The sequence below is a fragment of the Planococcus citri genome, chromosome 1 (genome assembly GCF_950023065.1).
Source record: "Planococcus citri chromosome 1, ihPlaCitr1.1, whole genome shotgun sequence".
Classification (NCBI taxonomy): domain Eukaryota; kingdom Metazoa; phylum Arthropoda; class Insecta; order Hemiptera; family Pseudococcidae; genus Planococcus; species Planococcus citri.
The window spans coordinates 25593216-25619179 of NC_088677.1; the positions used below are offsets into that span (position 1 = coordinate 25593216).

The 25964-nt window shown below is 34.3% G+C and overlaps 1 protein-coding gene across 3 annotated transcripts in view; it reads left to right on the forward strand.

Annotated features, from left to right (window-relative positions):
* LOC135850029 (uncharacterized) overlaps window positions 1–25964 on the forward strand; it is a 224180-nt gene that overhangs the window by 194045 nt on the left and 4171 nt on the right. Inside the window, exons 8-15 of one of the 3 annotated variants that reach the window (XM_065370716.1) lie at window positions 11096–11416; window positions 17189–17374; window positions 17458–17668; window positions 17771–18056; window positions 20957–21140; window positions 21666–23017; window positions 23190–23377; window positions 25728–25922. In XM_065370716.1, the coding sequence (XP_065226788.1) occupies window positions 11096–11416; window positions 17189–17374; window positions 17458–17668; window positions 17771–18056; window positions 20957–21140; window positions 21666–23017; window positions 23190–23377; window positions 25728–25922 (2923 nt within the window). The remainder of the gene's footprint in view (window positions 1–11095; window positions 11417–17188; window positions 17375–17457; window positions 17669–17770; window positions 18057–20956; window positions 21141–21665; window positions 23018–23189; window positions 23378–25727; window positions 25923–25964) is intronic. The other 2 variants (XM_065370717.1, XM_065370719.1) reach the window with 2 other exon arrangements.

Below are 25964 nucleotides of genomic sequence, written 5' to 3' on the forward strand. Positions count from 1 at the left end.
CAGATAATTACCTCTAATTTGGAGTTTTCATGCTTAAAAATTTGGTTTTTCACGCGGTCAAAATCAAGAAACATGTGTTTTTAAAGGTTTTTTTAGCGTACGGAAACGTGCGGAAACGTGCGGATTTCATTTTTCATAAAAAATACGGATTTAAAATAGACTTTTTGGCTGCCAGCACTTTATAAAAAATAATAAACAAATGCAAGGTTTCTGATATTTAATTACGTAGATATTGATATCAGTGCCGGTTTTAAGGGGGGGATTTGGGTGATAATCCCCCCCCCCCCAAGAGGCCAATTTTTTTGGAAAAAATTTTGATACTATAAAGTGGGAATTTTCTAAGAATTTTTGCGCTCTTGTTTCACTGAGATGGATGCCGATTACAAACCGATGTACATTTTTTTCATCTTTTTTGAGAAGACGAAGCCTTTTGTTTTCTTCTCAAGCCCACATCATAGGTATATTCGTACACAATTTACTTTAATAATACTTTGCAGGCAAATTTAAGTCATTGAGGTCTCCCCTTTTTAAAAATTAAATAAATAAATGACATATTTATTCAGTGGTGTGGCCAGGGAGTGAAGGGGCCATTGTCCTCCCTTGCGAACGAAAATTTGAAATAAAACTTGAAAAAGTGAACTTTTTTTTTGTTGTTTGGACCCATTTTTTCTAAAAATTTTCGCTCTCGCTTCGCTCGAGCAGTAATTTTACCTTCATTTTCATAATATAATCACCACACATCACGATAGGTTTCCAGAAACTGACTCCTAATTTCAATTTTTCATGCCTAAAAATCTGGTTTTGCCTCCTCCTTGAGGAAATTCTGACTATTCCACTGTATTTATTTGATTTCTGCTCTCAAAGAAGCTTAATTTTACCCCCCCCCCCCCCCCCAAATGAGACGGCAAAATTGTTTGGTTCTGATCCAATTATCCCTCTCCAAGGAAAAATCCTGGCACCGGTACTGATTGATATTGTATACATCCACACAAACCAAAAAAATTGGGTGAAGGGAGGGGCGGCAAATTTTGTTCTGCCTAGGGCGGCCTAATGTTAAATCCGGCCCTGCTAGATACAGTAAAAGCTTGTTACAACCCTCTTCAATGGACCAGAAAAAAAGAGCGTTATAAGCCAAAATGTGTTACTTATAAGCAAAAGTATTGTTTCAATGCTGATGAGCGTAATACCACAAATTCTTGTTTTAAATCAAAAAGAGTGTAATAAAACTAATAAAAGAAGTGGAAATGTAAACTTTATTTTGAATTTAAACAACATAACTGTTTTCTGTGGTCAAAATTTTCAGGAAGTCTTGCTTTCTTGTTCCAAATTTTCCAAAAAGTAGGGTGGTTGCGGGTTAGATGCCCATAGTCGGGGGTTAGATGCCGGTGTGTCGCGGTTTTTTGAGCCTCACTGCCATAATTTTCATCGAAATGATTTCAAATTTGCGCGAATCGGTAGAGCAATTATTCCTCTATATTATACTAAAACCGTAATTTTTTTTATCCAGTAGTTTTTTTGCAATTTGAAAAAAAAAACAAGGTCACTTTTTGACCGGCATCTAACCCGCACCTACTGGCATCTATCCCCCCAGTGCGGGTTAGATGCCGATTTGGTGTGGGTTAGATGCCTCTACCCAAAACCTCCCCAAAAAAGGCTCTTGGAAGATTGAATTCGATGAAATCCTTTTATTTCATGCACAACAAATCAAATGAACATCAAAAATTCAAAATGGAAGTTTAATTAATCAAAAAATAAAAAAGGTGTTTTTAAGAATTGACAATATGTGTTAAAAATGAACGTAATTCCAAAAATTGACCACGCCAGTTGAAAATATTCAAACAACCATCATTTTTGGACTTTTTGCCGCAGTATTGACAAAAAAAAATTTCACCTTCCTCACTCTCATTTAATTACTATGGGGCATCTATCCCGATCACAAAAACCGGCATCTATCCCAAAATGATGGATCAGATAGCGAGGTCAATTTTCATACCAGAATCAAAACAAATTTTCGTAAATTTGCGTGAATATGTTAGTTCAAGGTATATACTTATGCCTGAGATACTCACATGCCGTTTTGGAAAACTTTTTCTGGAGCAAAAATGTGTTTCAAAAATTACGTGAAAAAAATATCACCTGTTTTACCTACATAAATTTTTTCATTTGCAAATCAAACCAGGTTAACAATAACCGTCACAGATCAAAACTTTAACACAAACTATGTTCACCTTAAGGTATAATCTGTGCTAATCAGTTTTCAGAAAGAGTTGATAGGGAGTGATTGGTGACCACACCGGCATCTAACCCGCACCGGCATCTAACCCGCAACCACCCTAATCAGTTGCTTATGCTCAGTGGCATAGTGGGATGAGCCACAGCTTTCTGAACAAGAGGTCGTGGGATCAAATCCCGCTAGAGACGCAAGCATTAACGTGTAATGTACCTATCTCTATTGTAGTGCATTTAACTGTTAACATCTATTACACGTTAAGCTCAGAGCACCAGTACAGCAGAGGTAACAGAAATGCATGCAATCTGTTGCCAGTATCTAAAAGCTGTAACTGGTTTGCGCACCTATAGGTAGCTGATTACTGAACTCAGGGTTGTAAAAACTCGGCTAGCGATGTATCACTCTATAGATAGTGTAGAAAGCAAAGGGAAACTACTACATGTTAGCTCAAAAAAATGTTGATTCCCTGGAATAATTGCTGTGGCATAGGCATTTGCCTCACCCTGTTGGGGTACCACTTAATGTGATTTCCAATGTCATGTAAAAGATACGGAATGACGACGACGACGTCGACGAAGACGACGAAGACAATGACGATGACAATGAATCAGTTGCTTACCAAAATTTCAAAAAATTTTTACTCTTCAGTTTTTTTCTCAAGATTATGACAAGAAATCCAGAACTCTACTCTTTTGTAAAAACTTTAGATACTTGCCTGCCTTTCTTGTAAGAATTGTATTCAAGCCTCTATTAAAGTTTGATAAGGATATCAAAAAATCTTACTTTTTTGGCCAAAATTGAAAATAATTTTACTTATTTGTATGAACTGAAACTGTTGAAAGTTGAAAAAAAGAGTTTTGGCAAGATTTTGCCATAAAAATTAAAATCTGTGAATAGCGCTATTGCGCTGAACCGAATAATAATAAAATTTTCATTCATTCATAAAATCAAAACTGCAAGAATTGAGGAGCGATATTCCAAAACGCCCTTAGTGCATTTTTTTCGAATTGCGTTTTTAAAAATAAAAAGTGTTCCAAAACGCACTTTGTCCATTTTTATTGAATTTTTTTTAGCGGTATCTGGTGGATGAAGTGTATAGCTACACTCCTAACATCATAAATCCACCCAAATAAAGTTTTAAACCCGCCTAAATAGCCAATTTACCAGACTAAAAATTAATTTTTTAAAATGGACATAGGGCGTTTTGGAATATCGCTCCTCAATTGCAAAAGAAAAACCGTGGTTGGGAGTCAAAATTTTCAGAAAGTGAGAATTTTTTACACAAAAGTAAGCTTTTTTGTCACAAAAAATTGGTTTTCTGTTGTCGAAGCTATAAAAAAAAAAAATGTGATTTTTCCTGAATTTTAGAGCGTTAAAACACTATTCATAATTGCTCACGAGCGTGTTAAAACATGATTCATAATTGCTCATGAGTGTTATATTGCGATTAATTTTACATTGGTTTAAACAGGGTTGTCTAGGGACCAGAATAAATCAGGGTTATAACCAAAAGCGTTATAACAAGCATTTACTGTAGCTTGGTTGATATTGTGAAAAAGAGAAAACTTCCTGAAAATCTCTATCAAATCATCTCTGAAAATCAACAAAAAAAAAATCGAGATCAAAAGATTAAATTCTTCAATAAATATCATAAACCTGTTCGATTAAAGGTCATGATTGTGATCTTGTCTTTGTGAAGAATCGTGTAATCTCAAATAAGGAGAAAGTAATCTCGGCTAATTTAGCAAATCAATGGAAGAGACCATACCAGACCATCGAAGAAAACTTTGTGGAATGTTTATGAGCTTGAAGATGTCAACAAAACCTGGGTACATTATTCGAGAAAATATCCGTCGCCTGAAGAAATATGATAAGAGCACTGATGATACATATAAAACCCCAGAATCAATGCATTCTTTACACCCTTCAACGAAAGACACTTCTCAAAAATTTTAAAATTTCAAAAGCCTATCCATGGGCTGGATTGGGAAAGGGGAGGGAGACCTTAAGTCTCATACTTACTTCAATTCATGCATTTGTTTTCATGGGAATGGTACAGGAGGGAGTAAATTAATGCATGGTGAATTTTTCAGTCACATCGAGTCGAAAAACATTAGCTTTACGAAAAATACCCTTCTTGTATCTAGTATACAGCTAAGTAAATTGGAAATAAATATTGAAAGTAGTACTAGGAAACGAAAACAGGATTAGAGAAAAAACAAGAATCTTGTTTCAAAATTGATTCAAAGAAAACGCGATTATTGTCTCGATACAATTCGCGTTTTGATATAAAAGCAACAGAGTGTTGAGTTTTTTTCTCATTTCAATTCATAGGAAACTTATTGGTTTAGAAATAGGTATCCGATGGAAGGAGAAAAAGGGAGAGTCTCGTGCCTTCGCGAAATCATAAGCTCGACTTTTTTTTTCATGCCAACGAAACTCGAATCTCGTGTTTTTTTTTCTCAACGCATCTAACTCACCCAAAAGGAATATTATGAAAAAAAAATTTTAAATTTAAATTTCGCGGGTTTCTCAGCTTCGTTGATGCTCGGTTCATTTAAAATTAAAATTATAATAACGAAGCTACCAATTAAACGTGGTACAATAAGAAAGTATGACGTTTAATTTGTCGCTCGCGAAAGGGAGGATCGCGAGGTACACAACGTAGCGCTCGGAGAGAAAATTTCGTTAATTTTTTAACGACTCGAAAAACAATTCTTCGTTACAATATTATTCCAAGTTGCGAATGAGAAAGGAGCGAATTTTCGCGCACAAACGACGATATTTATTCGCTAGTACGATAAAGACATTAAAGAGACAAGTTTTTATAGTCGAGAAACGACGACGACGTCGAGTTTTCTCTATTTTATATAGAAACGTGAACGTGTACAACAATCGAAATATATTTTAAAAATAGCTTCAAAAGTTGGGAAATAAAATAAGCCAGGGTATATTCGAGTATAGATGTACGTATAAGTGTGTGTTTTTGAATGTGTATAAATGGTATAGAAAATGATACCTCATCTTCTTTTTTATCTATACTTACTAGTGTTGGTATATATACCTTGAAAAGGCCATATTGAAATGTAAACTAAACGAAGGAACGCCCAATACGCAATAAAAATTTAATGAGGATAAGTTGGTAAAAAATTAAAGCCAATTCTGCGCGTAGATTGGGTTAACGAGAAAAATTCAGCTCGGGAGGTTTTGGCGAGAAAAAAAAGAGAAGAAAATTCGACACAAATATAAAATCAATAAAATCTCGTATATAAAACTATTAGAACTTTTTTTTTCGCTGGTGCTTTTTTCCCGTTTTTATGGATTCTGAGAGGGTACAAGAGTAAAGGGTGGGAGGGAGGGGGTGGAGATGAGAAGCACAAAAACATATATAAAAATCCACCGATGTGTATATGTATAATCCAGATTTTTATTTAGGGCGTGCATAGGGTTGATAACACGACACAAAAGCCATTCTATTATGTTTTCCGAAGGGATTTATGCTGATAAATGTAGTAAACGAATATGCGCTCGTTTGGTTCAGACTTTGAAAAACGTTTTAATACTAACAATGTTCAGATTACAGTTCACCAATGGAATTATTCGCCATTTGCAAATTCTTCGCACAAAGAAAATATCCGTACACTTGACACCTCTCTCTCTCTCATGCGACACCTACCTACTTTAATTTCACGCCTTTCGAGTACTTACCTATACAAGAGGATAAAAAGAGTGAAAAAATTGTAAAATTATTTTAATTTTTGTCCCATTCGAATAACTGCTGCTGTACCCTCGAATGTGTACGAGTATTTTTCTGCAGAGCTTTCTATCATAGGTATACGAAGTCGATTTTTCCACAACCGAGTATGGTTGTTTTAATATTTTATACGAACGTTTCGGGTTATAACAGCCGAAATCGTAACGATTACCTTTAAACTTTATCGTTTAAGTGAAAAAGCAAAAAAAAAATAAAGCTTTAGTTTGAATTTCGCCCGTAGGCGGTTATAAATGTAAATAAAAGATTACCAGAGACATTGCGATGCCGTCGCGCCACTTCAAAAGATATGCTAGGAATTTCGGGAATTTAGTTTTATAGCTCCTCTTTTCAATGTATACGTGAATAAATAATGCTAAATTTACGGAATAAGTATGACTCGCGTATGCAATTTAGACCTGCTTAAAATTAAACTTTAATTATTTCCAAAGCGTTTAAGTAACTTTATAACGCAGCCTGTTGGCTGAAGTGACCTATAAAATGGCGAATTTTCGATTTTGTAATTATGAAACAGAACAGGAGGCGTAGGTAAGGTACGATGAACTGAAAACGTTACATGGGGTGCGATTATCGGATAAAATAGAGGTATTTAAGGGATGAGGAGAACGTAGAAGGGTAAAAAAAGTGGAAATTTAAAAAAGAATACATATATTTTTGAAAGTAGACTATAAAATGAGAAAGACGAGTTATTCACACAATTGCTAATTTTGAAAATTGGAAGGAAAAATGTGGCACATTTTGAACAGATTTTATTGAGCTACAAAAAAAAATGACGGAAGGGGAGATCAAATTTTGAGTTCAAATTTTGTTCACATATCTGACATACCCCTCTCCTCTCCGAGCTGTGGGAAATCGTCTAATTTGTTTTACTAAAAATTGAAATAGGTAATCATTTTGTTGCCGCGTCAACTTTTTTTTAGCTCCAACTCGATTGTGTGACGTCTCAAAATATAGAAAGAAATTCGGGGTAGACCTTCAAACCCTTCCCCAAGCACACTCCAATGTCTCTCACTACCCAAATCAGAGTATCTGTTTCAATTTAGAAATCAATGCTTCCAAAAATTGGGCTAATATCGATTCTGGGACACCCCCTTCCCAAACCGGATCTATTATCCTTAACTGTCATCACCTCGAATGATCATTTCTCCAAGTGCATTTCGTCTCGATTTTTTTTTTCGATTACAGAATTCTTGAATCCAATTTTCCGAATCAGTACTGTCCGAACGACCATTTTCCAAAAAATTAATTTTCAAATGTGACCATTTCTTTTCGCAATTTTAGTAACAAAACGACAAAACTTTTAGAGAATTATGTCCAAAAACGCGTCTTCCCTGCAGTTTAGATAAAGAAGCAGGATGTTTTTTTGTTACAATTTTAGGAAACAAGAAGACAAGAAGTGTAAATGACTTTTGGGCAAATTATGACCAAAAAAACCGGTCTTTTTGTGATTTTGGCAAAAAAAAGAACTATAAACTTGGATTTTTTAAAAATTAAAAAAAAAAAAAGTTTTAGCAATTTTGACAAAATAAAGGACAATTTTTGTGCAATTGTGACAAAAATTGGTCTTTTCAACAGTTTTTAACTAAAAAGTATTCTTTTTTAAAATTTTAGGGGAAAAAAGCATTTTTTTTGTGACGAGTAGAAAACTTTTTGGACATTTTCCTCAAAAAAATGACAAAAACCAAGACTTTTTAGTGGTTTCAATAAAGCATTGTTTTTCACATATTTTTTTACCAAAAAGTTGGATTTTTTTCAATTTTAACAAAAAAATGAGATTAGATAATGTACAGATTTTTTGGGCAAAAAAACACTAAAAACTTGGACTTTTCTGAAATCATCACCAAACAAAAAAAAAGTTTTGACAATTTTAACAAAAATTGGTCTTTTTTACAGTTTTTTCACCAAAAATTAGGTAGGTACTTGACTAGTATTTTTTGCAATTTTCACAAAAAAAAAACAGACTTTTTACGACAAGTAAAAAACTTTTTGGATATTTTCATCAAAAAAAAAGTTTTTTGCAAAAAAAAAACTGACAAAAACCAAGACTTTTTGGCGGTTTTAATAAAGCACTGTTTTTTACATTTTTTACCAAAAAGTTGGATTTTTTTTGCTGTTTCGGCTAAAAACCCCAAATAAAGTACAGATTTTTTGGGCAAAAAAATTTTTTTTTGGTGTTTAATTGCAGGATTATTACACCTGTGGACAGAGGGGGGTTTAGATTTTGTTTATTAGGTTGGTGTTTTTTAGTAGGGTTATGAATTTTTTGATTTCAGAAAAGTTGTCTAGGATAGTCATTGAATTTTGGTCTATTTGGAGAGATAGTCTTGTTTGCTGTAATTTAGGGCAGGTGAATAGTAAATGTTGGATGGATGTAGGTTCATTTTCACAGAATTGACAGGGGGGTTTTGGAATTTTTTGATAGAGGTGGTTGTGTGTGATTTTAGAGTAACCAATTCATAGACGAGTCATAATTATTTCTTCTCTTCTGTTTAAGTGATAAAGGTTTTTCCAGGGGTAGATTGTTTTTTTTTTGTGTTGAAAGAGTTTGTTTGATGTCTGTGATGTCCAGAAGTTTTGCCATTTAGAGTGAGTATTTTATGTAAAGAAGGATTTTATATCGTCAGGGGTGAAAATGGTGAAGGGTAGAGGGTTAGTGGCTGGTTTTGCATAGGTGTCAATAATTTCATTTCCTTCAATACCTACATGACTAGGAGTATACATAAGGTGGATGGTGTGGTTTGAATTTTGGAGTCTAGCAGGATTTTGTGAATATTTTGAACAATATAGGGTGATCTGAAAAAATGTTTTGTATGGAGATCAAGGAGCTAAGAGAGTCACTTTTATTTTTTTACACAAAAAAGCAAGACTTTTGGACATTTTTACCAAAAAAAAAGTTGCTTGCAAAAAAATGGCACAAAACAATATTTTTTGGCACTTATTTCGATGAAACTTGGGGTTTTTACAATTATTACGAAAGAGTATGATGTAAGGTAAAGTGGGGTAATTCCGATGGCAAAATTCAAAATTTTAGCTATTTCTCATTTTTTGGATTTCCTGTACATTTTGGGGCAAAAATGATGTAACAACTTTATTCCTACATCCTTCAGCTACACATTGACTATATTGAAGAGTGATTTGTGCGGAGGCTTCATACATATAATTGAAAAAACATTTGGGAAGGTCAAGTTATCGGAATTACCCCATTTTTGGGGTAATTCCGATAACGAGTTTTATAAGGAAAGTAATTCTCCCGGGGTAATTCCGAGACAGTAATGTTGAAATATACCATTTATTGCATATTTAGGTTTTTATTTCATGTAAATTGAATCATTAGAACAAAAATTGAAAATTTTTTACAAATATGGATTTTTGAGGCATAATTTTTGAAAACTAGACCAACTAGAGAAAAATGCCCCGTTTTGAGGATTTTCGTTGATAATTTCGACCCCTCAAAACTATACTACATCAAAACAGAGAAAAAAACATTGCAGGGCAATTTTGCTGGGGCTATCGGAATTACCCCGCGGCATGAAAAATGATCGACATGTTTAATAATTCAACACCACCAAAAAAATAATTATAAAAGCAAAATCAAAGGAGGTACTGACACTTTAACACCTATCCAACAAATTTCAACTTCTAAACAGAATTTTTCAACAAGTTTTGAAGGGTAAAAACGAGTTTCAAAAATGCACTGTTTTTTGCGGCAAAGGTTTTGGGCATTCAGATTTTGAACACTGCACAGACTTGACAAAACGGAGCAGATGGACCATCTGACCATTAATGGGTGTAGGTTAGCACTAAAACTACCTACTTTCTTCATCATTTGGGCCAAAATGCGTTTTGCAACAAAGCTAGGGCTTGCTATCGGAATTACCCCATATCGGAATTACCCCACTTTACCTTAAGTTTTTTTTGTTATTTTTGATAAACTAATTACTTTTTTTCAGTTTTGACCAAAAAAAATCAGTCTTTTTTAGGAAAAAAACAGAATTATTTTTTAAGACGAAAATTCGAGACACTTTCTTAAAATTTTTACTGCCAAAAAAAGTTTTTTTTTATTTTGAAATTTTGGCACAAAATTGAACTTTTGCCTATTTTTTGCAATTGGAATATTGGAGTTCGTAAAAGTGGATTCGGGAAATTGATCATTCAGAAAAATAGCAATTTGGGGTATTGCATTCGGTAAAATATACATTTTTGTGGAATGTCTGTAAACCGAATTTTCGTATACATTTTTTTTAAAAATTGGTACACATTAATCTTTTATTCGATTTAGAACTAGAAAAGTTAACGCGAAGATGAAATATTTGAAAATGGAAAAAAATATTTTTAAAATTTCAAGGCATTTAACTCTTTCTTTCTGGATGGTTTCTAGACCCTTACACTCCTTACATAAATTGAAGTAATTGGCTTCAATTTTTTGATAAGAATATTTTCTAATTAGGAGAATGTTCTCTATCTTCAAACATTTTAGTGAAAAATTTTTTCAAAATGGGTTCCTATGAGAACGATAAGTACCATTATTTTCTGATGTTCCCCTAACTCAAATTTTTAATCAATGGCATGAATAAATCGCATTTTTTTTGCCAAAATGAATTGAATCAGCTATTTAGAACAATCAAATCTTGAAAAAAGTTCCCACGATGTAGGTGATAGGTAGGTCTAGGTATGTTTCTTTAGTGGACCAAATTTCCCTCGAATTGAAGTAGCTACATATATATAGGTTATGAAAAATTCCTCGCAAGAATTCTGTCTCAAAATGATCATCAATTTGCACATTTTGAAAAACCCAGCACAAACCTTCAAAAAAAATTAAAAATCCAATTGAGAGAAATGATCAGGAAGACTCGAGCATACTAGTCAATATAAGCTTTAACCCAGCAGAATTCTAATTACGTACTCACTCGAATTTCCAAACCACAGACAGTTTCAAGAATAAAAAAATATTCTTCTTCCACAAATTCCCGAAAAAGACGACACACGCAATCGCAAAACACGCCGTTTAAAAGTACATATTACTCGTACACAGGATGAGATTTTTTTTTTCAATTATTCTGAACACATTTGTTATTATGTTTCTATAATTACAGACGACGAATTTGACAAACGCCACCATCATTCACTGTAAAAATCTGTCTCGATCTAATAATAACGATTGCCTAACCCAAGAGCAACTCCATCTGATTGAGCAAATCATTAACGAACAGCGTAAAAAGTTAAAATGCGAACAAAAAGGTCCAAAACAGCTAAAACTCGTGACCCATCAACAATCAACAGGTTCGTCTCAGGAAGGTGGAACGCTGGATTCTTCGCGTAACGTGGTTGTCAACTCAACCGTTAAAATAACCTCGACTTCTGTTTTAGTGCACAATAATAAAATTAAATTATTACTACAAAAAGGAAATATTCAGGTAATTAATAAAACAGAAACGTAATAATTCTATTAAACGAGAAGAAATTTCTGTACTGTAGCCTATTACGAGTAGATGTATATTTTCTTCTTTTTTTAATTACTGTAGGTACCTGTAGGTTATTTACCTGTGTACCATTTATTATAAACGTGCGTAGCTTAGTTGGACAATAATCAAAACTTGCAATCGAATCTTAGATACACATAATTCTGAGAGTATTTTTAATCAAAAATATCGCTCATCGTTCCAAATCCTGGCAAAAAAAATTACATAATTTTCATAACGACTTTTAATCCCTTTACCACATCGATTGAGAAGAAAATACCTCTGATTGTCAACCTAACAATAAAATCGTCATCTTACCCCCATGTGCTTCTTTCCTTCTCTGTTCTGTATAATTCACGTTGATAATCTCAGATTCTCGTACCGAATCTTTCTCTCAGTGAGTGAAAAAAAAAACTGTATAAAAATAGTAGGTACCCAGTTACCTACTCAATATACCTATATATCTACGCGTTGTGTACTGTACTCGTTGTTCCCAGCAGCACAAAAATCACCATAATAATAAATTTGGTACAGGTGTCGTTTTTCATGCATTAAGGAAGAAATATGGAAGAGGTTAGGCGACGTTGTGTGCGAGTGTTGGTGGTGTTTGTGCTTTTATTATAATAAGTTCGGGAAGTAAGGGTTGATTTCTTTTCACCGTGTAGTAAGTAGTTTGCAGCGAGAGCGACGGGGTAACAGTGTAGCTGAAAGTTGTACGTTAAGTATGTAAATTTTTTTTCTCGGCATGCTTCGAGAAGAAAAAAAACGAGTCTTGGTGTTTTGTTGTCAAACGAAAATGAAATTTGAAAAAGATTCATTGTACTTAAATTAATTCGATTTTTTTTTCAAGCCTTTGTATAAAATTTTCTTCCGTATAAAAAGTAAACCTATAGCTCTGTTTCTTTTCTCTTTTTTTTCGCTCCCACGCATTAAAATCATTTACATCTAGAATAACGAGATCTCATTGTAATACTTAGTAGAAAGTGTACCTAGCGTAGATATTTGAAACCGTGGAAGTTAATTTATTTACAATGATATCGTACCTATAGAGGCCTAAAAGTAGGCATCAAATCCTGTTTATGCCATGCAAATGTTAACTGGATATTCGTCGAGCATACGATTTTGGAATAATTTTCGTTTTTTTTTTCGCGCGCTAATAAAAAAATTTCATTTTGGCATTCCATAGGCGAAATACGAGTAAAACAGCGTGAAGAAACCAAAGACTCGTATTCGCAGGGCAGTTTGCATTTTTAAATTTATACTTTTTATGTTTGAGGAAATGCGAAAATTTTGTATAATGGACTTTACGCGTTTGACAAGTTTTCTTTTATTGGGTATAAAGAAACGTTATATAGGTTTTCTTTTATTATTTTTTCTTCTTTTCCTTTCGCGTCTTGTTTTTTTTTCTTTTTTTTTTTCGACGACTGAGAGACAATATTCGTCTATACAAATGCTTCCATCTACCATCGTTGTTGGTGTTCCCTATTCCCTGTTCTTTGGTGTTTTTTTTTCTTTTTTTTTTTCTTACCAACTTTGCTATACACGGGAGAAAGTCATAATAAAAGTAATGGAGTCAAAGTTGATCGTTTCGAATAAGCGAGATAAAAAAACAAATATCTCATATGGATTCATTTTTGAAATGGAAGAAGGTTACTTTTTATTTTCTTCTTTTTTTCTTTCTTTCTTTTCGTTCTAATACGTATATATGAGATAACTTACGTTTCACAAAGAACAAGTCTTATATGTACGTATGGAAAACCAACCGTGTTCAATTCGATGATGAAAACACGACGAAACAACAAGCGAAAATCTCGTTGAAATTGAAATAAATCGCCTTAAATGCAGCGTTTCTACAGTGAAAGAAATGTCCAGTCCATCTACGGTGATGAGACGTTTAGAATTACTTTGGTTCTATCATTTAGGTCATTAGAACAGTAAGGATTCGGTTGAATATCGTTGAAATTTGAGGTTTTAGGAGTTGAGGATAATTTGAGTGTTTAAGAAGGTCTTCTGAGCGATATCCGAAATGTATTTTGTTTAAAGTGAAACGATTACGCTTCGTCAATGCAGTTGCTGGATTTATAATGAGAAAATAGTTCCCTATTGCTTTATTCTTCTGTGGATCCAAAAAAAGTGATGCAATTAAAAAAGCATTAAAAAGTGGGGGGAAATTTTTGAAAAATTGACGAAAAAATGCTTACTTATTGTTTAACAAGTCTTCTTAGAAAAAAGGAAAAAAAAAACAATTTTTCAAGCAATACATCTTTTAGAACAGAAAATCCCTTCCCCTCTCCCAATGAATAAAAATCTATGAAAATTTGTTAAATATTTTCAATTTCCACTCCGTATTGTGTAATTCCCCTTAGATATTTGCTTCTTTTTGAAAAAAATCTCCCTGTTTCCAAAGGAATGTTGGCACCCCTGCATTAGGATGTACTTTATTTTGTGGATTTTTCCCCCTTTTTTTTCTACTCCCGCTCCCTTAAGTTATTACCTCAGGTGCGAAAATCACGTCGTGAAATTTTCAGCCCCTTCGGTGAAAAATGGTGAGCCCTCCAATTTTACAAAATATTAAGAAATCGAAGTACATATCAGACAAAGTTTTTAAAATTGTCAACTTCCTTGTTCTAACACCTCAGTGATGCCCCTATTTAGATAAAATCAACTCGTATACCAATTTTTAGCCCCCTATCACCACCCAAGACTAACCAGTGGATTAGAGGGGAGAGCTCTTATTTAAACCTACTCGTGAAAAAAATATTTTATGACGCCCTAATGTTGACGGGTTTCATGAGAAAAATTTTTTCAACCATGTTAGTAAAATTAAGTTGTGCCAGGAAGCACTCTCCTCCCCCCCCCTTCCCAATCACAATTCTTTTTACATTTCAATAATTCGATTTAATCTATTTTCATTAGAAATGCCTACCGTTAGATACTTTTGATCTGATTTCTACACATAAATGACAAAGGGGAACTTTTCTCCTTCCTCAAAAAATAAAAAAATAATATTTTAAAATTTTTTCTTTTAAATTTTAATTCTCGGATTTGGTCGATCTTCATCAGAAAAGCATAATTACAGACTTTCAAAAACTTGAAAAAAAATTCATCACCAACAAATATTTTTACAATTTTACAATATTTTGTCCAACTTTCAAGAACTTGGACCATCGACGAATCTATGACATCATGCCAGCCTTTCAAAAACTTGTAGAAAAGTGACGAATTTGTGACATTTTGACATTGAGTAACATTGGAGTGGACGATTAGATAGACTTATTGACGTTCTGAGATTTTGTAATGTAAGACTTTTAAAAACTTATAAAAAATCGTTTGGAATTTCTGTCAATGAGATTTCATTTTTACGTTTAAAGCAAATAACATAATCTATTACTTGAAACATTCCTCGCAGAGGAGACTTTACCTCAATTTTTTTCAATTTTTCCAACTTAAGAAGTCTCTACGTAGGTGGCCAACATTGTTGGAAGGACTAAGGATAGGTTCTTTCAAAAACAAGAATTACCTAGAAGTATTCTGCTCAGACATGAAAAATTTTCAAATAATTTGTACCCGCAGTCATCAACTTTTCATCTTTTTGATATTTTTCAATTTTTGGGGTTTCATAAAAAGGGGACCAATACCTATCATTTGGAAGAGCGGAGGTGTTTTTCTGTAAAAAAAAAAGCGGTAATCTAAAACTATATTTGCTCAGAAATGAAACATTTTTTAAAAATTTGTTGAATTTCTCATTTTTTTTGTTGATTTTATTCGACTTTAAGGGTCTTTTTAGGGAACCAGTCATTTGACAGACTAGAGGAATGAAAAATTTTCAAAAAATTTCTACAGACATTAATTTTTTATTTTTGTTTATTTTTCCCAAATTTGGGGGGCTCCATACACAAGAGAGCCAACATCATTTGCAGATCCAACAAACTTTTTTTTTTGAAAAGGAGGTTAAGTAGAACAAATTCTGATGCAAAAATGAGATATTTTCAAACAAAATTCTCTGATTTTGATACATTCTCATTTTTTATGATTTTTTCAACTTTGCAGGAACGTTTTTTCTTGAAAAAGGGAATACTTAAATTGGACTTTTTTCATTTTCAACATTTTTTTTTTTCGACTTGGAGGCCTTCGACATCACTTTCTTCGCAGATAGGGAAAAAATAAAAAATAGGGAATTATTTTCTTACCTGAGGTAACGAATGGGGGGGGGGGGTTAGAGGTGGAAAATTCCAGCTTGGCAAAATAAGGTACACCCTACCCCTACAATGCATAGAGTCCCATAAAGTTGGACGAAGTAATTGTAATTGATTATGCTAATATTATAAGCTGACCTCCCTGTAAACCCTAAAAATTAAAAAAATAAAGAAATAATCCAATTCTTTGTATTTTTCTCAACTTGGCATACAATGCATACCTTTGATGGGCGAGGGAGGGGGGATACATTTTCTTTTAGAAAGAAGTAATTTGGAGGAATCATGGCGACAATTTTGAAAATGTTTTGAAAATTATTAATTTTTGGAATCATTTGGTACCCAATAATTGATGGTAAATTATTTTGAATTTTTGGTAAATCGCTCTTAACTCATAATTTTTGTAGCTGTAATTTACTGTTAATTTTTGGTAAATTACTGACAATTTTATTTTAAAGCATTTGGAAGAAAATTGAAGCAATTTCTTATATTTTGAACATTGCAGTCAGTATTTCGTCTAACTTTTAAGAACATTGAAAAAAACATGACTAATCTTTGACACTTTGAGTTACATTGAAGTAAACCTCTAAATACCGTATTAAATCTGCCTTTTGAGAACTTGGGAAAAATTGAAAAAATTGCTAAAATTTTGGCAAACTCTCAGAAAAAATTTTCCAAAATTTTGTTAGGCGTTTGAAAACCTGAAAAAATCGTGTCGAGTTCCTGAAATTACATTAGATATTCTATTAAACTTTTGATAACCCGTTGAAAGAATTCCTCAAAATGACTTTTTTCCCTATGGTACAACATGAAAACTAGGTAGGCAATCATCGAAACGAGAAAAAAAAACGAACAGATTGTGAGAGTAGAAAGCAGAAACCTGTACAAAAGGCAACTGAATTAGTCAACAACCCTTATTACATTCCGGTTACAAGTACCTAAATCTACATCGCGTTTAAAAAGTAACACGCTGGTATTCAGGTGTCACCCCTTCCATAATTTTGCATAAGAATTAGCAAAACTCCCCTTTTTCGAACACTTGTCCAAACTACCAATGAGACTTTACCTTTTGAAAATAGAATTATAATTTTACGTGTTGATCGAATGTACCAGATGTGCCATTTTGTTGGATGATATTTCGCAGATAACTTGTCTTCGGGATGTGAGAATGTGCTATACGAGTATAAAATGTATTCTCAGGATTATTTATCGTACACTTATATTAGAGATTTTCAATTTTTTTTCAACGAGCAGGTAATTTAACTTGATTAAAATGTAGGTGCACGTGTAGGTATTATATGTGTTAACTAAGTAGATAGGTAATTTTTTCAATAACATTAACAAATTCTTATAGTGTGTATTTACTTCGAAATTTGGTCTGTAAAAAATCGATATTCGAATATTGCAAGTTTTAATTTTTGTACCTTACCTATTACCTATTTTATAGTCATGAAAAATAATTAGATTTTGCCAGTGTACCTAATTTAATATTTATCTAATTTATATTCGTTGTTTTTTTTTTTTTAAATTTCAGACAACCAACGTAAACGGTTGTGGAAACAATGGAAAACAAACGTCAAAAAACTCATCGGATGCTAAATCAATCGAGCAAAATAAACCAGAAAGTAAACCGGTTGAATGCAATCTATGCCATAGAAAATTCAAAAACGTTCCCGCCCTAAATGGTCACATGAGATTACACGGTGGATATTTCAAAAAGGTAAAAACCACAAAATTGTATTCAAAAAAATAACGCAAGTTTCGATCATTAGATCATCACACGCACTCGTTCAAATTATACAGGAAAACGATGCTAAAAAATGGGAAAAGAAAGAATCAAATGGACCTCAACTCACCACAGCGAGTATAAGCGTACGAGCTCTTATAGAAGAGAAAATAATCCAGAAACGTTCGAATTCGAATTTAAATAACGCTTCCAAGTTGAATGCCAATACAGTTGCGGTCAAGGTTAAACCAAAATCCGCCGAAGTTTTAGCCACCAAACCTAAACTTGGTAAGTGTTTCACACACATTTAGTACCTACTTTCGTTTTCTATAAGTAATCGTATATCGACACAATTTCACTATACGAGTAAAAGTAAAATCTCTATTTCAGCTACAGTGACCATCAAAGAAGAAGAATCTTCGGAAGATCCTATGATCAACGAATACCAACCGAAAGTATCATCGTTCGCTATACCAGCAGCTCCTTCTCAAACAACGCCTCTTCCATCCTTAAATAACGACTTACTCAGGAGGACTAAAGAGGAAAATGAAACTTTCAATTCGTCCATTCATGAAGAAACGCTCATGTTCAACGAACTGTTATTAAAGCGAGTACATCAGAAACCAGTCAAAAGAGCTAGTTCAGATCCCGGTACCATGTCTCATAATACACAAAGGTTGGTCGACTCGTTTTTACTCGGAAAATGGCTTTATTTTTAGATATACTCGTACGTCCCGTAATTGAAATAGATTCCCTTTGAGAAATACAAAAAAGGGTAAAAAAAAAAAAAAGGATACGAGAGAAATATCGTAAACAAAATTATGTGAAGTGATGGATAACCTACCCTTAAGCAATAAGCATAGTATACGATAACGATGAGATAAATCGCGAAATGAAGTTGAAATACGGCCATTTTTATCAAGTTTATAGAAATTTAGGTGCAATCCTCTCTCTCCCTATAGTTTTGAACAAAATTATTTTGAAAAAATCCCAAAAATTGTAGGCTGTTGATGATGCTGAGTTTGAATTTACATTGCATTTTCAATACCTTCGAGCTTTTTTCTCCCTCCACAAGCCTTGCAATTTTGAAGAAAAAATAATCAGGAGAAAATTTGAATAGGTTAATAGGTAGAGGTACCTAGTACCTGCCTAATCAAGCTGGACTCCGTTTATTCAATAATTTCTCAGCTATTTAGAAAATAAATTATTTACAATGAACGAAGAAATTTGATCTCGTGTTTTTTTTTCAAAACTCAAGAATTTGAAGAAGAGAAATTGGGATTTGTATTAAAAATCACACGATTTTTCGAGTTTTATTTTATGTTTCTGTCAAAATGGGAGGAAGGGGAAAGTTTTGTAGGCGATGGAGGAGTTGTACTCAAAAAATTGAGGCTTCTCAAATTTTTCCCAAATTGAACTGGGGGGGGGGGGTTCGGGAGGGGGAGTTTACACAGTAGTCCTGAGATGAAAAAATTCAACCAGACAAGCCTTTCCAAATCCAATTTTAAAAAAACAACAACAATGTAATGTGTTGTAGAACTTCTTCTGTTGAAAATCAGGGGTTCCCCAACTTCGCCAAATTCAAAATTCTGTCAATAATTCTTCTAAGTGTGAAACTACGCAATACTTGCAAAATCATGTACCAAAAAATGTATACTGTCCGCGTGAATTCTAATATCATTTTTTCATGTTCTTCTCGAAATATTAAATTTTTTGCAATTGGACAAATTTTTGACGTGGAAAACGATCCCATAAAGTTCGTGGAATTTGTACCCATGGTAAAATTTTCATGCAAGTACAATTTTGCATGGTGTATAGTGTTATTAATATGTATAGGTATCGAAATTTACTTCAAAATATCGACGTTTTTAAAATATCGAAATTATCGATATTGAAAAAAGAATAGGTACCTATCGATAATTCAATATCGAAATTTTCAAGAATGAAAAATTGGAAAAATTGAGAAAATTTTGGTGAAAACTCCATAATACGAGTATGAGCAAAAAATTACTTCAAATCCAGTGAATAATCAAATAATTTAGCTGTTCTTTCCTTCAAGGCCTTCAAAGCCTTCAAGGTTAAAAAAGTTCCATTTTTTAATAAAAATGTTGAATTCCCACCAAACAAAAAAAAACTATAAACTTGTCAAATTTCTGCTGATTTTAAATTTCATGTTAGTTAAAATAACGATAATCGACGATATATCGATACTTTTTTGAAAATATCGATATTTTAAAATCAGAGATATCAACACCACTATTTTAGAAAATTAAAATTTTTTTAGAAAATTGGTTGGAAAATACCCCAACAATTTTTTATTCTGAGCATGTATGTATCTTTACCGTATTTAGCAATTTTTTTTGCCAGCAAACGTCAGTTTTTGAAAAAATGGAAGGTGTAGTTTGAAAAATGACCCTTGAAAATGGAATTTTGCAAAATTCGATGTAAATATCAAGATTATAAGTCGATTTTTGAGGAGACTGATTTCAATATCTTCAATCACTTTACCCAAAAACCCAAAAATACTCTCACTACGAAGAGAGGGATCACCAAAAATTAAATTACCACTCCCTAAAATCCACTTTGTAATTACATACTCATCTATTTTGCATTTTTCGAAAATTCTTTTGCTTGGTAGGTAGTTGTACCGCTCTCAAAAAGGTATTCTGAGGTTTAGGACTAAATGATCTTCAAAAGAAATCAAATCAGTGCTCCTTGAAGCTCATATTTCGATACCAAAATATTCAAGTACCCTCTTACTCAGAACCTACTGTATTTCGAGTTTTTAGGTCAGCAATGTGGCCAAAAAAGAAGCATCGTCTTCGAGAATCAACATGACGCCAATATTGCAGTTTTGTTAATTTTTCAATTTTAAACTCCCCCCCCCCCGACTTCAACGACTTATTTTGGATCAAAAGTGAAATGAGCATCCCGAAAAACTAATAATTTTATAGTAATATACATTTTGAATTTTTTTTTTCAAGTAGGTACGTATTTGCCCTTAGCGACCTATTTTGATTTGTTGGGTTAAATTGTCATACGAAGATGAATTGAGTGCCCTCAAAACCGTCATGTCGATACCAATATCGTATTTTTGTTCAATTTTCATTTTATACTTCCCATCTATGGACCTATTTTGGATTTTTGGGTCAAAGGATCATTAAAAATAAAATTAGTACGCTCAAAAATCCATATTTTGATACAGAAATTGTACTTCGACTTTATTTCCTACCTATTTACACTCAACCCCCTCCCTCTGTCAAAAAAACTCATTTTGAATTTGACAGTCAGATGATCGTCAACAAAGAAATTAGCACTTTCAAAACTATACTTTTTGAAGATTTGTCTGCTTGGTATCTGCCTTCGAGGGACCCATTTTGAGTTAAATTAGATCTAATGTTCATCAAAAATAAAATCAGCACCCTGGTAAAACCACTCTTTTCAACAAGCACACAAGCAGTCATAGCAAAATTTCAAAAACCAAATTTTTTCATGTATTTTCGAATCTAATTAATTATACTTGTAAGTTTTCAAAAGCATTTTTCCTTTGCTAAAAAAAATCAATTGGATTTTCAGTCCTCAACTAGAAATGACATTTTCACCGGAAAGCGCTTATTTGGACGTTTATCAAAATCAAAATGGTCAATACTTCACCAATGGAATCGGAGATGATATGTTTCAAAACGTTCAGGATACAGACTCGATGTTACTACACAACGTGGACGCTTCCAACGAACTAAATAATTTACAACAAATCGAGGTAAGGAATAAAATAATATTAAACATCAAGTACCTATGTGTGACTGACGAGAGAACCATTTCCAAGAGGAAACGATTCGATCTGAACAATTCTGAAGTTCTGAACAGATCTAATCAAGTCAAAATTGACTGAATATGATTTATAGGGAATTTACTGATCTCATCAAACTCCATATTGGATCTGATCAGATCCGAACGTTCCGTGGATCGAAACCAGATCTGGTCTGATCCAATAGGGGAGACCTGTTTGGACCTGACCAAATTAAAATAGATTAGATCTAAGCATAAGTACCTTATCGATCAGATCAGATCCAGACATCGCCTGAATCCAATTTGATCTGATCAGATTTAATCAGATTCAGATTGGAGTTTTTATCGGATTAGATCTGTTCAGACCTTGTCAGATCCAATAATTTCCTCTTGAGTTCTTCTCCTTCAGATCGCCTTCAAACCAAACCATATTCATCACAAATTTCTAGAAAAATCCACTTTCCCAATTCACTAATGACGAAATATACCTTTACAGAATTCCGACTTTCAAGAAATCACCTTAGAAGAATACCAAAACGTAACCAACGACTTGCAACATCAGCAAGACCTGCAAGCAGTTCTAAACTCTCCTCTACCAGTCAGCTTGGCCGAATTTTCCTACATGCAGAACGAAACAGCTGTAATAACGAACCACGATCAAAACACCATACCTTATTCGCAGTCGCCTTTACCATCACCGAGTTTCACGTATCCAACACCTCCGGCCAGTCAAGAAGGACAATCTCCATCATTCTGCCACGTGTCATCTGTAGTCCACCATACGCACGTATCGTCTCCGTTATCTTCGGCTTTCTATTCGTCGGGCATGTCGAGTCCTGGAGCTGTTGAAGCGGCTCTAAACGAGGTGTTGCCGATGGACGTGAACCAGAACATGTATCCATCGCCGGCTTCACCTTCGCCTTTATCAGTGACCCCGGAACCATCACCGGTATCGTTATCAACGTCAACTTTCAGCTCGCAGACTGATTTGTACCATGCTCAAGCGCAAGACGCCGAAGACTCTTTGCTGACAGCTAATCAAAAAGAGTTCGTTTTTCGGAACAGCGATGACGAAACGTATAAACAGTTCATTGAAAACGATAGCATGTACCAAGACAGCGCTCAAGATTACCAAAACGTCATCTTGGACTGTAATCGACTGATCGAGAGCAGTTCGCAGTACGTTCCTTGTAGTAATTCGAATTCGATTAATTTGAACAGCGATTCGAGCCGAACCGGGATAACGTTGCAGACCGAAGGACGAGAGAATATCACGTTATACGCGGACGACAGTTCCGATACTCGATGTAATATCACATTTCATACCGATGATCCGGCATCAGGTGGTGGAAGCGGCGGCGGTAGCGAAACGAACGGCGATATTCATGCGAAAAATAATAACACCATAGGGTTCAATTCCACTTTCGAAGATTCCAATCACGATATCAACTTTAACGCCGCAAACGAAATTAATTTCTCGGCCGAAGACCGTAACGATATCTCGTTTTATGATAAAAATTTAACCTTTCAAATGGAGGACAAAGATGTCGCCCTGTATAACGAGGGCCGAGAAAATATTACCTTACATTCGGAAAATCAGGGACACGTGGTTTTACATTCCGACGACCGAGGTAACGTCATTATACAATCTAACGAACGTAATTTGACTTTCCATACCGAAGAGAACAACAATTACGAACAAATCACCTTTAATCCTGTCACCGCGCAATTGGATTCGCAAAATATAACCTTACATATCGCCGCCGACGACGAATACGAGCAGAAATTAATATTCACGCCCGCCATCAAAGATCACGAAGACGCTTTCGTCATAAAAAGCTCTACTAAGTAAGTATTCTGTTCTGGTGAAATAATCGTTTTCTCAGTTTTTCTGCTTCTTCTTTTCTGAAAGCAGAAGGGACACGAGATGTCGAAGTATACATATATAAGTAGGTACTTAAGCAGTTGAATATTCGTCTATATGATGTTCTAATCTATAATATCGTTTGAATTATTGCAGCATCAGCAGAAAAAGGCCTTTTAGCAGTTCCAGCAAAAACACATTTCCGCAAAAATCGAAACTTCGTGTTCATCGACATTCGTCGCATATGCTGCATTATACCCCGTGTCCAACCCTGAACCCTTTACGAAATAGCAGTGGACTTTACTGGCAAGCTACTCTTAATACCAATTCATCTAATCAAAGAGGTAATTTTTCTGCTTATTTATTTCGTTTGAGATGAATTCCAGTTTAGAGAACATTTTTGAAAAGTTCTGTTCAAAGAAAATTCATATCGAATCGATTGAAAGAATAATCTTTTCTCATACCTTATCCAAATTTTAGAAAAGAATAGGTATTCAATCATGTAGTAGGTACATAAATTACTCATAGGTATACATAGTTTTAGATTGAAGCAGGTTCAACTTTTTCGTGTCCTCAGAAGAAAATTTGTCACATTCCTGCCCTCCCCCCCAAACACAATTTTTCATTTCATTTCATTTCATTTCATCTTGAGGAACTTTTAAAAACATTTTAAGTTTCTTTCAGGCATTATACCTATGGAATCTTAAGGTCATTGACCCACCTGTTTGGACTTTCAAGATCACTGACCTACCTCTCTAACTTTCTGAAAGTCGTTTGACTGTCTGTCTGTCTGTCTGTCTGTTTATCTGTCTGTCGGTCTGTCTGTCTGTCTGTCTGTCTGTCTGTCTGGGTTTTTAAGGTCATTGACCGATCAGTATGGCTTCTCAAGATCATTCATCTGCCTATCTAACCTCTTAAGGTCATTTACCCGTCTGACCGGCCTTTCATGTATCGTATGTTTTCCACTTTGGCTTCTCAAGGTCGATGACCCATCTGCCTGACCTCTTAAGGTCATCTGGCTTTGAAACAAGGTCACCTAGGAAATCTAGACAAAAAGGTCAGTAACCTTTAGAATCCAGTCACTCAGGTCAATAACCTTTATACGCCAGGCAGATCATCAATGTGCATATCTCGGCAGCCTATCAAGGTTGATGACCTCAGTGTCTGACATCTCAAGGTCACTGACCTTCTTGTCTAGTTTTCAAAGGTCGTATGTCTGGCCTATCAACGTTATTGGCCCGAGTGACTGGACTCTCAAGGTCACTGATTTTTTTTGTCTAGATTTCCTACATCATTAATGTATTTGTACATATCTTTCCAGCCTATCAAGGTTGGTGACCTTGTTGTGTAGTTTTCAAAGGTTGTCTGTCTGGCCTATCAAGGTTATTGACCTGAGTGAATGTACTCTCAAGGTCACTGACCTTTTTGGTCAAGATTTCATAGGTCATCAATGTGCATATCTTTCCAGCCTATCAAGATTGGTGACCCGAGTGTCTAACCTTTCAAGGTCAGTGGCCTTGTCTAGTTTTCAAATGTGGTCTGTATGGTTTCTCAAGGTCAATGACCCGTCTGTCTGACCACACAAGGTCATCTGTATACCTATCCAACTTTGAAGGTCCATAAGTGTCTGACTCTCAAGGTCATTGGCCTTCTTGTCTGGTTATCAAAGGTTGTCTGTCTGGCCTATCAAGGTTATATATTGGCCTGAACAACTGTACTCTCAAGGTGATTGACCTTTTTGGCCTATATTTCATAGGTCATTGATGTGAATATCTTTCCAGCCTATCAAGGTGATGACCAGGGTGTCTGACTTTTCAAGGTCAGTGACCTTGTTCAGTTTCCAAAGAGCGTCTGCATGGCTTCTCAAATTCAATGACCCGTCTGTCTGGCCATCAGTCCGTCTGTCTATCTGGCTTCTCAAGGTCATTGATTCCTCAGCAGTCAGCACAGCTTCCCCAAATCGCGACACTCCCCCCCTGCCCCTTCGATCACAACTAGAGCCCTTTAACATAATCAAAATAAACGGGTAGGTACCTACCAAAAAATTGAAAATTATGTGTGAATGACGGTGTCGTTGGTTAAATTTTCAAAAAGGGTTGAATTTCAGCTCATTGTTTGAATTCGACCACCACCACCCCCCTCCCCGTTTTGCCTTTTCATCCTCGCAAATACAAAATGAAATCAAAAAACATGAAAATATTGAGATACATGATGATTTCCATCAATTCGAGATCACTAAGTTTGATAGTCATCTTCAAAAATAAAAACATAAACATAGTTAAAAAATAAATTGAAAGCCGAGAAAAATTTTTAAAGACGCGAATGATTTCAAATCAATTTTTAACAAAATTTTAAACAATTTTCACGCCGGCTCAACAATATTTACACAATTTTCAATGATTTTGGTGAAATTTAAGTACAATTTTATTTGCTTTTTTGGAAAGTTCTACAACATTTTCAACAATTTTCAGACATTTTTATTCAATTTTTTATGCCATTTTGAAATATACATGAACTTGATGTGATCTTATTCAAATTCTTGAACAAATCCTATCAAAAAATATAAATTATTGGGAAAACAGACAAAAAAATCATTTTTCTGATATCTTTATTATTTTAGTAGATAACAATTTCATATGAATATGAATATCGACTTCCATTAATAATATTCGTTTAATTTATGTCCTCCTAAAGCAGAAGAAACAGGCAAAGAAATACCTAAAAATCAACTGCTTATCGAAAGCGACGAAGAACCTCACATAAACATAGGTCCTCATTTCCAAGCAAACATCGAACCGTGTCGTGAAAACCCCCATCCGGGAAAAATCGTCTCCCACGAAGACCTCGTCTGGGAACCAGCCATCAAGCATGGTATAATGGATAACGAGCGTAAGTACCACTTATATTCATGCTGTAAATCGCCTTCATTTC